Source organism: Betta splendens, chromosome 9 (genome assembly GCF_900634795.4).
Source record: "Betta splendens chromosome 9, fBetSpl5.4, whole genome shotgun sequence".
Taxonomy (NCBI): Eukaryota; Metazoa; Chordata; class Actinopteri; order Anabantiformes; family Osphronemidae; genus Betta; species Betta splendens.
The window spans coordinates 19,320,953-19,338,753 of record NC_040889.2 but is presented as its reverse complement, the minus strand read 5'-3'; the positions used below and the strand labels follow the sequence as shown (position 1 = coordinate 19,338,753).

The window sequence follows — 17,801 nt, the reverse complement described above, 5'->3', positions numbered from 1 at the left end:
CTAAGGTATCGGCTCGAGTTCTGACTAATGTCAAGACACATTATAAATGTATTCCATTAAGCCTTGAGTGGCTTATAAAACACCAGCCTCACGGAGGGAATGTTATCGTGTTTGTGTCACATAGTCAGATTATGTGCAGCTGAGCAGGGAGCTGACTTTGTCACTTCTAAGTACACAAGAAAAGTACTTTGGTGGAAGGAAAAAGGGGAAAAACACATATGTTACAATTCTCCAGCATCTAAGGAAATATCGCTCTGGCTAATATTGAAATCTTGGATTTCCTGACATGTGTAAGGTGATATATTGAGGCTTGATGAGTGTTGTGAGCTGACTTTTGGTTCCTGTTAAAATGAGATATCCCTCAAACTTATTTTGATGCTTGACTTTAAGTGATTTTAAATATGCTCAGTGGCCTGAATCTTCCATATTCAGCACAGGTTGTGTTTGTTTTATTTGTTTCATCACATTCAATCATGTGGAGACATCAATTTCAAGGATATAAAAATGAAAAAAAAGATATATATATATATATATATATATATATATATTTATAAGAGACAATAGGAAATGGACTTTTGCAATTCGAACCCAGAGATATTCTAACGCAAACACTTGCCGTTATGAGAAATACAGGCTTAATATTAAAAATCTTCTTAGTTCAAGGTTGAGAAATTAAAGAACAAAGGATCTCTCTTATTATAAGCACAGGTTACAGACAGTTTACGCAAAGTCAGATCTATGAAAGTCCTTGTTAAAACAAAACAAAAGCTCACCAATTAAGCGTAGTAAAAACAAAACAAAACACAGCATGCCCTATAAGAAAATGAGGATGACGGGAGCCCGGGAGCTGAAATAGTGCTGGACATCAGAAGATTTCATGATGACTGAGCTGATTTCAGGATAAGCAGTGCAGGCAGGGGGGGGGGGGGGGGGGTGTCGTAGAGGAGGGGGAGGCAGAGCAGGGCAGACTGCAGGGCAGGCAGGGCATTAGCTCAGTTCAGGCCGATGTCAGGACAATTAGAGGTGCACCACGGCGCATTGTGCACGGCTCCTGTCAGCCCCAATCTGTGCCGCCGCGGCACCGCAACCGCAGCCCACGGGAAGCGCCGACACTCGGGCCCATATTGCTTTGACAGTTGCGCTCATCTGGAAGTAATGTAAAACGCTATTGTGATGTATACACGGTGACCCCCGCACTCCCGTCCCCTGCGACAATAAGGCTGTGCGCGCGCGCGCGGAGCCGGGGGAGGTCTGCAGGGACGAAATGACACCCGGGAAGAGGAGCCGGAGAGAGAAGGGATGGAAGAGGGGAAGTGGAACCTTAGCCTCCGTCGCTAAAAACTCCCCTGTATGATCCCTCACAAGCCCCCCCCCCCACCACCACTTGTTCCGAGGCATTGTTTTTCGGGCGTCTACAGATCCTGGTGTTTGCTTTTGAGCGAGCTGCTGCGCGTGGTGACAGCGCTGGCGCTCTCCTCCGCCTCCTCGCCCTCCCGCGCGTTCAGGGCCTCGCCGAAGAACTTGAAGACGGAGCGGAGGCTCGTCCAGGAGGTCAGCTCGTGCTTCTCGGTGCCTGCGTGCGGAAGACAAACAGGAGGAGCATGAGCGCGGCGAGCGAGGCGTTTGCTTACTGTAATAATAAAAAAAAAAAAAGCCGCGGGCGAAGCAGGGGCACGTGGATAATTTAACATGATTACATTTGTAGCGGCGCATCCGGTACAATTGGTTTGGCAACTGTGGAAATAAATGAACAGCGTTAGATGAGATGTTTAGTCTCAGCACACCCACAGTGAATTACACTGCCCCGTGCGAAGCGCAGGCCTTCTGCATGACAGCCACGGCAGTCTGTGACCTATTACTCCAATGGGAGAGCCTTAATATGTTATCCAAGTGGACACCTGATCATTAACACCACTCCACGTCCCCCACTTTCCATCTCAGGCCTTCCAACAAAACCAGAGTTCTGCACAATGGGCGCACTAAGTGAAACCAGTGGAGCGGTAGTCATTCATTCTAAAGAAGCTGATTGAGGAAATGCAAGACTGCGGCTGGAGAGCGGTAACTTGCAAACATATCAGGTGGTCTGGCAGTAACGGGGGGGGGGGGGGGGGCAGCCGTGCTGGGTTTCCCTTTGACCCCGTCCGGGTTAGCCGGTTCCCAAGTTGGGGGGTCACCGCTGGATTGAAATGCGGTCCATTCGCTTCAGGTTCCTAAAGGTGAGGGTATCGCAAATCAGCTTTTCAGATAGATAGCATGCAATCCTGAGGACGCCCACCCCCCCCCCCCCCCCCCCCGCCACACAGACCTGCCATAGAACACCCTGGATCTGCATCAGAGCGTCGATGATGAGGACAGATCATAGCCGCAGCTGCTGCCTGACTTGTCTCCATGCCTGCTCACCGACCATTCAGCGATAACAGATAATAGCTTGTTTCTGCCGCCGCTGGCTAGCAGCTCAGCTGCTTAGCAACGCCGCTGTAACCGGACTTGAGAAGCCATATTGAGGTGTCCTCCTGTTTCCCGGCGGGGAAATAGGTTTGCTGCACAACGCTGTTAGGAGTTTCATCCCTCGATACATCTAAGGAAAAGGGCACACGTGCTCACGGGCGGAGAAGGTGACTGAAATCAGGCCGATCAGTAATGAGGCTTTGTTTTTGGAACATTTGTTTGCACCCTTTTCGGTGGGACCTTTGTTACGTTTGTCACAGATAAGAAAATTCAAACGCATCCGTCCAATTTCCTCCGTGAGGTTTGAGAAGGGATAAGCTTACAGGAGTACAGTGAATCAGATAGTTTGCCTGGATTAGGTTGAAAGCATGACCCTCCTGGATGAATCCAATCACGCAGATTAGAAATGCCTCCTTAATTCTTGTTTTTTCAGTGTCTTTCCCCATCCTGCCTCCTCCTCCTCCTCTGTGTGCTTCGTATAGGCTATAAAAAGCTGGAGCACAGGCCTCAGGGATACAATTAGGAAGCACCTTAAAGGCTCTCTCACCATAGACAGGCCTCTGATGACCACTGCACTGACCCACTGTTTATTAGATTGACCCCTGCCTGGGCGCATTAATGGAGATGGCTGCGTGTGTGTGTGTGTGTGTGTGTGTGTGTGTCTGGAGGAACGAGGGGTAAGTGCGGGGTCTCTGGGTTCTCTGTTTGCGTGCGAGTGTGTAATTTGTGTGTACGGGTATGTAAGGGGGTTCTCGATCTCACCGAGATAAGGGGCCGGCGCTGCTCGCTATATAGCGTGCAGGCGGCTGTCAGTGCCTTGGGTCAAATTTACTGGCCTGGCAATCATGGCAGTCAATAACCCGGCAGTGTCAGTGACTCTACCTGTGTAGGGCTCAACATAACACCCATCCCTAGAAAACAAAGACACAGCCCTCTCACACCTCTAATCTATCATTTATAGCCAATTTAGGGCACTGTGGGCTTTTTTTCCCCCCACTTCCTCCATTTTCCTGTCTCGAGCACCACCTCGCTGTTTTTACTTCTGTTTTGTCCTCTTTTCCCTCCCGCAGAAGCGGTCGATGCCGCAGAGCTCTCGCGCTCACCCTGAACTGGAGGTGAACTCCTGCAGAACGCCGCCAGCCTCCCCACCCCATCCCATCTCGGTTCAGGGTTACCGAGGGGGTGTCTCCGTGCCAATATGCAGATGAGCCCGTGCCCCTCCAGTGACTCTGGCGTTAAGCTCCACCCCGCTCCATGATGGAAGCCCCCCCCCCCCCGCCCTCAGACAACCCTCACAGACATACTGTAGATATAAACCCACTCTCATACGGGCTTAAATGGGCCTTTAACAGCCTACATCCACTCTTTCTTTAACAGCCAAAGTGTGTCGGACCTAATGGATGTTGTCAAAGCCGAGATGTGGCCGCTGATTTAGGGGAGGAACCCCATATAGAGGGGTAGAATTACCTCAGCGATGCCACAAATCAAAGTAATGTCTTTAAAAGATGTGGGGATCGATGATGTGTCATTTGGCTGCATCTTGTGTGTAAAGTGAACCCATAAACAGCCACTGAGCACTATTTTATCCCCAATTTCAGTGCATTACTGAAAAAGTTTTTCATCTCCTAAGCTAATTTTTATGGGTAATTGATTTCATGTATTGTTAAAACACGATGAGCAGTTTTTTTCCAAGTATAAATTAAAGCTTGTATTTAATAAATCAAAGTGAAAATAAAGTGCCCTGTGTGTAGATGTGCCTCCCTGCATGAACCAGAAATCAATTAAGTTACATGTTCTAATGTGAAGGGGTTTATTGTAGAAGCAACAATGTCATTAGCGTGAGATGTTAAGTAAAAAATTATATAAGATGCACCAAGTGTTTGTAATTAGCACTAGTAACATTGACACTGAGAAGATATTTGACTGATTCAGCAAAGGACGCCATGAACACACAGTGACCCCTGCTCAGGGTCACGGCACAGTTTCAGTCCAGAGTCTCGCCCGCCTCGTTGACCATCCTGGGTGTTGACTGAGCCCAGAGGAGCTGCTCCAGTATGTGACAGGCAGAGGAGCGCATTTGATCCCAGATATTTAGACTTCTCCTCTCTGTCACAGCCACTGGAGTCCTCTCAGAGTAATTGACTGGCTGTTTGATCCCCATCTGACTCTATGCTGCTACAAGACACTGACACACACACATGCACACACACGCACACACACACTTACTCATCGACGGCACACACTTACGCATACATTCTCCAGTACCTGCTGCACCCTCCCTCCGAACACCGAGCCGTCCAACACGTACGCCCGCGCACACATGCACTTGTTATCATCTGTGTGCAGCGAGGGAAGGGAACAGAGGAGGAGAGTTTAGAGCTGCTAAAGAGGAAACAAGGCAACTCTGCCATAGCTATAGGCCATGCTTTCTTCCCTCTGCACCAAACGCCGCATGCTGTTACAAATGGTAATCGCCTCTGATTGTCACAAATTTCAAAACAAACGTTAGGTGACTGAAAAGCCAAAGTGACGCCCCGAGTGATGCTCCGACAGAAAGCCCGAATCAAAGCGTGCTGACTATAATTAGGTTCCGTCTGGGCTACATTATTTAAAGCCGCACCAGTTAATTGCTTATGTACAAATGGCCTATTTTATTAGAATCAAACTCGTTTTTTGTGATTCGTAATTACATTGATGTGAAGGGCAATATTTCTTTAATTCATTCATAATATAAATACATATACAAATTATTACGAGGATTTTGGGGCTGGGGAAATGTAAAGTGATGATACTTTTCTTTGTAAATAGAATTATAAGTGCCTAATGCAATATACTGACATAGGGCTTAAACATTTAATGAGCTTCAATTAAAAAAAAAAAGCAGCTGAACGATGATAAAATCACGAGGCAGAAATTACAAAAAGAGAATACCTAACAGGGCTGATATACATGATATTATTTGCACGGAAAAGCAAACATTTTCTCATTTCCTCTTGTCAAAGTTTTCATCAAAAACTCCAACACAAACAGTGCGTTTTCTTATCGTTTTCCTATCGACGGTAACCTAAGCTTTTGTTTTATCGCGATGTGAGGCAGCAGCATTGTGTTGTGGCGCGGCCACTGGCCCGGCTGAAACCGTAGCCGGGCCGCTGTTTGTGGAAACTATCTGTTGCATGGATCGCTGGTAGGGAATCGCTATCTGTATCCTGGTTGTCAGACGATCGGATTTCCGCCCCCTGACACTGTCTGATATTAGATGATCCAACGCGTGTGAGAGTATGTGCACAGTGTGTGCGTGTGTGTGTGTGTGTGTGTGTGTGTGTGTGTGTGTGTTCCTCGTCCACACGAGATGCACGCACGCCTACAGTCACTCGTGTGGGTTTTCATCTTCCCTGCCGCCATGCGTGAATATGGAGGACGTCACTTTTGCCCCACGCGGCCGCCTGTCGACGGAGGCCAGGACGCGGCGCCACTGGAAGCGAGGTCAAGGAGCGTCCGGGGCAGGTGACAGCTGCTCCGCCGCACTGCCAGCGCTGCTCAACAGCAAAACATGGAGACGTCGTCCTCGGTGCCAATGCAAATTAAATCTAAATGTATTTATTAAACTGAAAAAAATGACTTGAAAAGGAATTCATTTCATTAAATCAGTCATACCACTGTTGTTCCTTGAATGCAATTCATTTTTATTGCTCGTCAGTAAGTGGGGTCTGCCCCCCTGCCCCCCCCCCCCCCCCCCTCGCACTGCTTTTAATTACTTTGCCTATTATTGTGTGCTGTTGTCAGACAAAAACAAGGCAGAACTCATTACACATCCAGAGATGAGGAACCTGAATCACTAGCTACAGGGGCCGCTGAGGGGACTCAGCATTTACTTAGAATAAAACACAAACAGGAGAGAGACACAGGGAAACAAAATCAAGCGAAAGCCCAGAGAGGGGAGACTATCGCATTAACTTGCTAAAATCATCAGCCAGCCTGAGCTGCTTCACATTCCTGGTAATATTTCCAGGCAGGGGGAAACTTGCAACAACAAGGACTCCGCACAAAGACGGCGCAACACTGTACCTCTTTGTACTTCCTTCCCTTCACTTGCCTCCCTTCATCCATCCTTCCCCGCTCGTCGCCTACCTACCCAGACACTGAGACTGCGCCGAGTGCTTTTTTATTTTAATGTGAATGAGTGGCCTTGGCTGTCATAAAGGACCCTCACTTTTATAGACTTGGAGCGCAGTATTTACAAGATAACCCCCAGTCCAAGGACGGCGCAGGCTATTTGATACCAGTGTCAGCCTCTCCCCTCGCCTCTTCAGTAAAATCGAAAGCCCAAGCGTACAGTACCCTCGCCTCTGACAGCGCCTCTCAATGTCAGCTGTTTCACGTGTCGCCGCTGAAACGAGACGAGACGCCGCGCGTGACATTTCACGTGGACGTTGTTTGTGCATTTTCTCATGCACTTATGTCATAAATCTTGGAGACAGCCTCATTAGAATGGCATTCAAATATTAAAATGAAGCATACATGCACGAATCACACCACGTGACATCATTTGCTCTTAAGAAAATCAACAATATAGTCGTTTCTTTTTAAATTGGAATAGAAAAACAATACAAACAATGGTTTTCACCATTTTGGAGGACAAACGTTGACGAACTGAGATTCATAGGCTGCTCTCCTTCAAACTCACACAACACGTACCTGCTAAGTGTGCCTATGCGACGGAAGGGGGACGCTGGACGAGCGAGACGGTTCTCACACACACACACACACACACACACACACACACACACACACACACACACACACACACACACACACACACACACACACACACACGTGGTTGGAGGAGCCTTGTTGGGAGTGCCACCCAGACATTAACACTGTAAACAGTGCGAGCCTCCTTGCCTGTCCGAGGCCTTTGTTCAGGCTGCGCCGCCATTGGTCAGGACTTAAATGGCAAACACTCGGGGGCTGCTAGCTCGCCTGACATGGTTTTGTTTTTGGCCTATTGAGGGGCAATGGAGAGCTTCTGTTTCTATGCCCGGGCACAATGTGTCTCAAAAGCAGCATTGCTGAAAAGAGAGGCCCCCACAAAGACTGTCCATTAGCAGAGGCGCTGCACGCACGCACGCACGCACACGCACGCACACACACATGACGCCTGGGCAAGGGTCAGGAGAGACAACCTTGCCAAAGACAGTGGTGGAGACGGAGCATGCGCACACGGCTCTGCCCCCAACACACACAAGCACAGAGTCTGTATCACCACGTCCGAGCTAAGCCGCACACTTGCTACAGCACTTCACTCTCCCACATTCAGGCCTCACACACACAAACACACAACCTCTGCTCTACTCCAACACAATGAGGTCTGGCACACACACGCACGCGGCTCCCCAGCACCTTCGGCACAATACCGGGCATTGAAAAACACACATGTGCAGCCGCACGCGGACTCCTCTACAATATCAGACATGCACACATCACTCAGTCACAAAAGAGCTAGAGGAGGAGGACAGGGGGTGAGAGAGGCGCCCTTGCACCTGTAAGAAAGACAGGCCGCGTACAGAATCAATGTCAAAGAAAAGGCGGCCTTGAGTGTGAGAACCCCCATCCACACACGGCCGTGGTAGCGGCACACACCTCGCACACAGCCCTCCTTCACTCACCGGCTCATCTCAGCTCCACACAAGAGCAATACCAGATACTCTGTGCCATGTAACGTGTAACTGCTAATGTAAATGTATGATTATACAGGGAATGTTCAGTACAAGGCATCCTGTTTAAGGTCTCCTTCCATTGAATACGGAAATATGTATAAATATTTTCACAAAATAGCAGCTTATGTTTGGTGACACTACAAACTACAGGAGCTGACTGACCTTTACATTCGGCCTCAGACTACGAAGACTAAAAGAATTAGAACACACCTACAATACTACTGTAGACAACTGGGTAAGATAACGATAATTTCCAGGTAATAATCAAATCAATGAAATACTGTTCCCGGGTTTAGTGGGTCCAGTAAAGATACAAACATGACTTTAAAGCTGTCCCTGAAAGATATTTCTCGGGTCATCTGAGCAGTGGAACATGTGACGTGTTAGATTCTATGACTTCCACACAGTTTTGGAGAGAGAAATCCAAACCGGCCAACATTGTGTCACAGAGCTTTCAGAGCGCGTCCGATTGGATTGTTCACCAGATAACAACATATGCGTACATTCGATCCCGTCCTTTGCAGCACATACAACAGGTACATGGGGAAGAGTAGGAGGTAGGGAACATGTGGAGGAGAGGAGAGGAGACATGAGAGGGGAGAGGGGTCAGGTGGGGGAGGAGCGGGCCAGGGGTGGAGATAGTGGAGAGTGGGAGTCGAGGGCGGGGCAGGTCTGAAATAGATCACTTAAGGGAACAAAGTGTAATTAATGGGTCGCCACAGATAACAGGGCTCTGGTCCTATCTGGGAATGTGCTAATGGAGTTGACACACACTCAGCAAGATCAGTGAACAAGCCCTCTTTGTGTGTGTGTGTGTGTGTGTGTGTGTGTGTGTGTGTGTGCGTGTCTGCGTGCAGCCGCGCTCACGGGTGTGTACGTGTGTTTTTAAAGAGGCGCAGTGGAGAAATTGTGGGCGGATTAGACGGCGAGGGTGACAGGTTAACACGGTTTCCTCCATGACGAAGACCTGCCATCGCAGCAATCAGAGGCCCAGAAGGAAACACGCACACACGCGCACACACGCGCAGCCATAAAATACCAACGTGTCTACGTGAATCAGTCCGTCTAACGTGAGGCGGGTGCCTCACATCAAAACATGACTGATGTTATTGCGCTTGGCGAGCGGCCACGCCTTCAGCCGCGGGGACGCGGTTGTTTATGGAGAAACGGAGGAGGAAGCCGCCGGGTCGAGACGGGGTCGGGCCCGAAGTGTTCTAAGAGAAGCAAACTGACACAAAGCTCTCCTCGCGCTTCCTGCCTGCGTGAGTCCCTGCGTCAGGGGACCCCCGGCCGGAGCCAGGGGGCCCGAGCCTGCGTCTGTGTGGCCACGTGCGGGCGATGCCCCCGGCGTTCGGAGCCTCTGCGGAGGGAGGTCGGGGAAGGGTCTCGCTGCCGCGCCGAGACAGCGCGATGGCCTGTGATGGACAAGGCGGGAGAAAGAGGATTTCCCCTGTTTGTGTGGGAGAGCGGGGCGGCGTGTCACGCACACACACGCACGCAAGCGCGCGCGTGGGGAGAGGTCCGTCTCCAGGACGGAGTTGGTTTGGAGAGAGAGAGAGAGAGGGTCAGGCTTGGTTTGTGTGTAGGCGCGTGCGTGCAGCTCCACCGGGGTCACGGACCCTGGAGCCACGTTAGCACAACGCATGACTTCATAATACGGAGACACAGCAAACACAAGCCTCAGACACGAACTATTAAAAACTAAGAAAAATCTAATATATTTTACGAGATCTATTTTTTAATTCTTATGAAAATAAGCTATTTTTTGCCATTAAAGTCAACTTGACAAGTGAATAAATATTACATAAGGTCAATGTAGTAGTCCTTAACCACAAGGGCACGACCTCGACAATAACAAGCCGTACGTGGAGCTCCAGGTGAACCCTAAATCTTCCATTGCATTAAGTGTGTCCACAGGAGTCTGAGGAGTGTGTTTTGTATGTGTGAGTGATGTAGCATCAGGGGGTTAAGTGGAGAGGGATGAGACTCCAATCTGTCAGGACAAGGGGAGAGCAGCTTCAAAGACTCAACATCAACCCCTGCCTCTCTCACACACACACACGCACACACACGCACACACACACACACACACACACACACACACACACACACACACACACACACACACACACACACACACACACACACACACACACACACACACACACACACACACACTGACGGACAGTCCATTGCTCCCAGCATATCTCTACTTTGTCCTTGGACTGTCTGAATACCACTGGAGGCGAGCATGATTTGAGGGAGCAAGTGGTAACAAGAGAGACGGAGACAGAGGAGGGAAGAAAGAGGGAAATGATAGAGGGAAGGAGAGGGAGAGAAAAGAGGCGCCCCTCAATGACATCTAAAGAGATAACTCACTCTCCAGAGCTCCTTTTCTCTTGCTATCACTTTCCCAGGCAGAGCTTCTTCCACATAAGGCCTCAAGTGCGGGTGTCAACTTTGTGTGTGTGTGTGTGTGTGTGTGTGTGTGTGTGTGTGTGTGTGTGTGTGTGTGTGTGTGTGCGTGTGTGTGCGTGAGTTGCAGCAGTGTTTGGAGGAATAAAGTGTACGCGAAGGTGAAAAAGGCAAACAAAGAATGTTGAATCTCACTAAGATGATCTAAGAAACTATCAAGCTCAACAATGCGCACACTGTATGTAATTCCAGCAGATATACAACAAATTCTGGTGGCGTGGACTTTATGACGACTGTCAAAACACAGATGCATAAAAAGTGACTTGTTTGCTTGCAAATAGTGTCATTGTTCCAGTGGAGCTGAAAGTGGCTACTGAACGACAGCGCGGCGTCTGCGACGTCATGTCAGAGGGAGTTCGCTCCGAATCCGAGCTCACGCGTCTGCTTCAGGAACGCCGCGCAAACAACAGCTGGCTCGTCGCTTGATTGAAAGTTAACTTGGGGAAAAACAAAGCGCGGGGGCCACCGGCGGGTCGCAGCTATGTAGAAAACACCCAAACAAAACAGCAGGAACACCCAAACCGGTGCGGCGTCGGAAACACTCCCCCTTTGTAGGCGCAGGCGAACTACGGGGAAGAGTTAACCTCTTGATGAGCCGCTCTGAGCCCCAGCTGCATGCGTTTCTCACCGAATGTTGAGAAGGAGAATAATTATCATATCAGATCACATCATTATAAGGGGTTGCAGCCCTCAGTCTGGTCCTTAAAAATGAACCTGATTTGAAGCAATGCTGATGAGCCCGGAGAAAAGTCCTGTTATCCACACACACACACACACACACACACACACACACACACACACACACACACACACACACACACACACACACACACACACAACACACACACACACACACACACACACACACACAGCTTTTAAGGTATTTCAGGAAAAAATGTTTCATTCAGCTTTTAATAAACATCCTGCTTTCAACTGCAACTTCAACATTTACAATAATGTTCCTTCTTATTTTTTATTTTTTTTACAATAGAAACATTTTTATGAAGGTGAATGTAAAGTCCAGTTGCTACGAACAGTAGTTTTGGGAGGAACACAAGTGAAGTCTACCAAACAGGGCAAGGTCGCCGAGCCGTGCCTCACAGTGGCTCTGATCACCTCTAGAGGAGACTCCCCCCCCCCCAACATAGCTGAGGACCTTTATCTGACAGCAGCAGCTAACACTAGACACACACTCAGGCGTGCCCTGACCTTGCGGCACTTCGAGATTAATCAAAATAGTAGCTGGGATCAGAGGTGTGGGTACAACGGGCAGGGAGACTCATTCATTCTGTGTTTGTGTGTATGTGCAATGAGGTGGATGAGACCTAGTCACAGATTGAGGGAGGGGAGGTCAGGGGACGCACTCACCCTCTCAATCCTCCGCTATTGACTTGTGAGCGGGGAGACCGCACCGAGGCGGTCGGCGGCAAATAGAATAAACTGATCAATAACCTTGCACTTGTCAGGGGAGACGGAGGCACCTTAAAAACAAACACGGCGGCCCAGCGTGAACCACGCGGGAGGGGGGCATTGATCAAATCCTGCGGCGCCCTGTCGGACCGCTCGGGCCACCTCGACGACGAGGGCGAGGGCTCATGGAAGGAGGGCGGCGAGGGAGGAGGCCACCGGGAAACCACGAGGAACCGCCAAAATAAAGCAACGGAGGCGCTGGGAGGAAGGGTTTTTCTCCAGCGATTCAAAGCAGCAATTAAAGGATGCGTGCGTCTCGGTGGGTTCTACTCGTTACGGCAGATGTTAGTAGGCATGAGGTAAATCAGTCCGCAAGATTTTGTGTGTGTGTGTGTGTGTGTGTGTGTGTGTGGGGGTGGGGGGGGGGGGGGGGGGGGGGGGGGGGGGGGAAAAGAGAAAAACTACCCTCTGTCATAATTTAAAAGAGCCGTGCTCTCCCAAAGCTCTGTTTACAATGTATAATTTATGCCTCCCAGTTCAAACACAGCTTTATCTGCACTCAGCTGCTAAGTGATATGATTTCACTTTTTACAGCAGCCCCCCCCCCCCCCAGCTGTCCAACCCGCCGCCAACCCCTGGCCCCTCTGCAGCGCAGGCTGCGGTGATTCTGCACGCCTCGCGCGCCGACTTTCAACTGCACGGCCCCCGGGGGCCAAAGTAGCATATTAAACCCCTCCCTCTCCCACCCCCATCCCTCCCCGGAGCAGGAGCGCGGTCCTCGCACGCACACGCTCGCATTTTGCAGCCGTTAAAGTTTCTCGGTGTATTTATTGCTGTGTTGGTGAGCAGCAACGTCCCGCTTCGCAGCGGCAGCGGAGCCCTCGGATCAGAGCCTCTCCGGCGCCCCCGCGCCCGACCGAGTTACACTAATACGCGACTGGGGTGGCTTTGCTTTAATGGCATATCTCATGGCGTGTCTTCTCACACGCAGTAATGAAGTGAATGCGTGTCCACAGATTTTACCACGAGGATCACAGCAGCAGGACAACAATTCAATCAATGAGGGCAAAAGCTGAATTGTGATACTGTAAGGTGATGGTCAAGCGCCTTGTAAGTAGTTATTAATATGCATTTGAACTGTTTGATAAATCACATGTGGGATGATTTTATGGCTCATATAATAATAAAAGAAAACATTCATTCATTTAATTGAATCACAGTATGAACTCTGGTCAACTCTTTTTACATTATCACTTAATCACTTGGACTAAGTCTCAATCCTTTGTCTTCTCTATTTACTACCTACAGTATTTCGCCTCTTCATGCTGCCGTCACCCTCTTGATTCCTCTCTAGCCGCCTCCTTTTTACTTATTCTTTGCCATCTCCCGCGCTCTCTGCCTCCGTAGTGTTTGCGCTAGCAGAAAAATTCCCACTTCGCCCCCCGGGAGAAGTGCGTTTTTCTCTGCTTCGTCTCTTGTATGTTTTCCACGCTGGCAAAGCTTCCTCTTCCTGCGTACGGCAGGGAGTGTGCTCCGTCTGCGGCTGTCCCATAAGGGACCCTCCAGTGTGATGTTACAATCTCTCCCATCCACCAGATCCTCTCTCTACCTTCTTCTCTCTTTGGCTGCTCTTTTCTCTCTTTCTCTACAAGAATTCATGCCCTTATTTTGCCTCTCTCTGACTATTTTATCTATTGTTTTTTTTACTAAATTTCTTAATCTGTGTGTTAATCTAGCACTTGTCGCCTCTTTTTACCTACACAAATACAAATATATAAAAACATTTTGAATTTGCTTGTAGTTGTAGTGTCTAAAAAGATTATAAAGCCTGGGCAATCTCTCAATGACCAAAACGTATTAGCATAAGTGTGATGATCCAGCTCATAGTGGAGGCATTATTGAGTGTGAGTCGCTACAGCCAGTTTGTGTCAAAGGCGCGAGCAGTGACTCCAAACCCCAGTGATTAGCTTGGAGCCCAACGTCTGAGTCTTCAGGGAGGTGCCTGTTGAAAGTCCTGTGGCACCAGTGTGAGCGGGCGGCCGACGGACCGGGGACTGGGGCCATATGGCTCGGGGCTGTCCCGCTCTGGTGTCCCTGTGGGGACGCACTGCGACGGGCCACCCCACAGATCCCAAACCAGGCACCGTGCCCTGTGACGCTCACACAGCAGTGGGACAGGGAGAAGTCAGGACTCGAGCGGCGCGACAAACGCCGCATATGCCCGTCGACAAGAGGCCACTCGCTCACGAGAAGCCTCTCCCAAACGGACTCATGGGAGAGTAGCGAAGTTGGCGTGAAATGCTCAGAGACAGAGCTAAACAACGTGGACAGTAAACACAACCCAAACAAGCCATCCTCTACTGAACCGAACCAACCTGCACAAACAAAACTGACAAAATGGTACACCACAACACAAGCAAAGGCTTCTCTGAACCCAAGCTCAACACATCTCTTTTAAAATTCGCATATTTATTCTTTTCTACTAAACTGCATCTTTTCATTCAGGAAAAGAAACTTGGCTACAATTTAATACACTTAAATTCGAGCAAAAACAAGTACAATGTCGACTCTATCGTAAAGTGAGAGCGAGCGAGGGAGAAACAGCAAGATGGCAACGTTCCAAGAGCAGCATTAAACTGTAGCATGATTTAAGCCCCAGATTATCTTCAGTGTGTATTTCCCTGAGGGCAAGCGTGTCTTGACCATTTAAAATTGCTCGGTCCAAAGTGAAAGGCGCAAACCGGAGCACAGACCGGCTAAAGATGTAAAGATGTGCGTTCGTACCCAGGAAAGCGCTGAAACGAGGAGCGAGGGGTGTCTTCAGCTTGTAGTAACACTGGCGATGCCTTGACTAGAGGAGATGAGGACTTGTGTGGGTGAGGTTCCCTTGACCCTCCATCTATGGACAAGGTCCCTGGTTAATTAAGTTCCTTGTACATCCAACTGCATGGCTATTATGTTTGCACTTCTCTTTGGAGATTAACGTGGAGGCCTCTAAATCCACCTCACAATTTCATTTTATTCAACCGGATTTCTTTTCTCCTTTCTAAAGGTTCATATCAGGAACGCGATACGGGGGCGGCCGGCGCTTCAGTGTGCTCACGCGTGCACGGACCGGCGTGCACGGGCGTCTCCGTCCTTTTCAGCGTGCATTTCGTGACTTGTCTGCGTGGAAGCCGCGGATAAAGCAAGGGGGCCTGAAGCGGGTTTCTTCTGACGCGTCTGCGTGTAAGAGAGACGCCGCCGAGCCGGAGCGCGGAATAGGATTCGGGTCGGAGCTAATTCACCCCTCTAAATATTGCTTTTGGCTGAGAGCGACACGTTTGTGCGTCGCGTTCTCACACAGAATGAGATGGGCAGGGACGCGAAGTGTCAGAATCTGAAGCCGGCGTGTGATCAAGAGCGCTGACAAGGTGAAGAGCGAGCTGAATGTCGGCACAAAGGCGGACCTTGACAGGGCCCGGTAACGCGATCCCTCAGTGTAAATGATGAGCATAGAGGGCATAAAGTATAGGTCTATCGGGCCGACGTGCGCGGGCGGAGGCAGACAAACATACACCCGCGTGCACGCGCACACGGATAATGAGTGATTGGTGCGGGATGTTTGTTTGGGTGGAACTTGAACCCGTCTGTGCCCCGGGGCCCCGGTGCGGCAGGTGTTGGTGCATTCACATACGCGCAGACACAAGCCGGAACACCTGGACACCTGGTCTCGGCCGCATAGCGCTGTCAGGCCCACAAGAGCTGTCACACACTCCAGGATGAAAGTGACCCGAGAGCTGAGGGGGACACACCTGTGCCACGGGGGGCCCCCCGCCCGTCCAAGACCCTCTCATAAAAGCACTCACTGTGACAAAGTTGTAGGCGTTTAATTGGCACTCTAACTCGTTCACTGCTAATAAGGGTACTAATAACGTCTCTCAGAGCCACCTAAACAAAAGGACAAAAGAGGCTGGAGAGGCAAAGAGTGCTATGGCAATCCAGACGAGGAGAGAAGTAAATTTAGCATCACGCTCTGAATAAACGTCGGTGGAATTCTCTGATGTAAGATGTAGGTATGAGCTAGCCGTCTGGCCACACGCTAACTAGTTCCAGGCCGGTGGTCAAAGCCTTGGTAATGATGTTGAAGTCCATGTCTGTGGAGGGCAGAGCAGAGAGCAGCTTTGCACTTTACGCTTCCGCGATCAATGAATAAAGCCAGTCACATGTATGCGTAAGAGCTGAGGCGCTGGCGCTCCGTGCCCGGTCACCTGGCTCGGGGCAGCACGTGCTGCTGTGTTCTTTCTTTTGATACAACAGCGAGGCCGACTGAGACAGAACAAGTTGCAGGAGGTTCACACACATCCACAACATGAGGGTAAAGCTACAGATAAACGCAGGACAATTCAGATAGGTGTGTGTGTGTGTGTGTGTGTGTGTGTGTGTGTGTGTGTGTGCGTGTGTATGTGTGTGTGCGTTTTTTTTATGTGTCTGTGTGCGTGTGTGTGTGCGTGTATGTGTGTGTGTGTGTGTGTGTGTGTGTGTGTGTGTGCGTGCGCGCGTGTGTGTGTGTGTGTGCATGTGTGCATGTGTGTGTGTGCGTGCGCTGGGCCTGTGGATCCTGTCCTGCCCTCGACCTGCGAACGCTGGCACACCCTGTCCTGCTGCTGGCTGAATAAAGAGCCCCAGGGTGGGCCGGGCTGGGCGGCAGGAGGAACAGACACAGAGTCGGCATTACCCGGCTAATCTCATTAGGGAGGTAGCCCTGCCAAGCAGCCGGGGGTCAGCCAGAGTGCCACATCACTCACTGCACCTTTGGCACTCCGTGTGACCCCCGGGCAGGTTTGGGCCGGGACCTGTGGCCGGGCCGGGCCGGGGCGCGGTCCGACCAGGACCGGGGTCGCCGGTAAAAGGTGGGCGACGGGCACCGGGGCCAAGAGGCGATAAAGGTCAGCGCCTGGGGGCGTGTCCGCGCGCATCGCTGTCGGGCGGCCAGTCGGGCCATGGAGTCGATGAAAGAACAGCAAGAATGGCACAAAACGCCGAACAAGCGGCGAGGCTGCGGCGAGGGGGGCGGATAAGAGGCGCCCACAGAGACGCGGGCGCACACGCACACGCAGTCAAGTCTCTTCAGAGGAAAATATAAGGAGCCAACAGAGTGCCATAAACCCTGGCCAGCGCGTTCCCATGGAGCAGACCCCTCCTACCGGCTTCCTCCCCTCCCCTCCCCTCCCTCTGCGAGCACAGCTGAGAGCTGACATGACGACACTTTTAGCGCGCGCTCCCTGCGCCGCGGTGACACGCGGTGACACGGGCGCGGGTGGGAGTTCGGAGTCGGCGGCTTCGGCACCTTGGCCGCCCGCTGCTCCCAGACAGGGTCAGACGCGTTGGCTAGCATTACCCGCACAGCGTGGCCAACATCCCCAGCGCTGCCCGCTGTGGACACAACCACCACGTCTGCGCTGCCGAAAGGGGGACTGATAATAAGCTTCTATGAACCGTTAATGGTACGGCTGGATCGGGCCCACTGCAGCACAGGTTTGCTCCTCGTTTGGGTTCCGGGCTCGTCACTTTCTGTGCAGGTCCTTTTTGTCAAACAGGGCAAAGGGCAAACATGTATTTGTCAAAAAAAAGTTGAAAACTGTTTGCTTTGAAATTCTGACTAAGATCATGAGTAACTCTTCTTCTAAAACCTTTACAGTAGCAGTGATCACACCCAAGACACTTTAATTAAGTGCTTTAACATTTACATTGTTTTTTTAAATTGAAGTT

General features: G+C 50.4%; 1 protein-coding gene across 9 annotated transcripts in view; it reads right to left on the bottom strand.

Annotated features, from left to right (window-relative positions):
• Window positions 1-511: 511 nt before the first annotated feature.
• fam172a (family with sequence similarity 172 member A) overlaps window positions 512-17,801 on the bottom strand; it is a 116,843-nt gene continuing 99,553 nt past the window's right edge. For 6 of the 9 annotated variants that reach the window (XR_008695526.1, XR_008695524.1, XR_008695528.1 and 3 more), the window contains one exon: window positions 1,446-1,573. Coding sequence is in view for 3 of the 9 variants with exons in the window: in XM_055511242.1 (XP_055367217.1) it covers window positions 1,413-1,573 (161 nt within the window). In the remaining 6 variants the exon portion in view is untranslated. Of the gene's footprint in view, window positions 1,574-17,801 lie in introns of all 9 variants that reach the window. The other 3 variants (XM_055511242.1, XM_055511243.1, XM_029162643.3) reach the window with 1 other exon arrangement.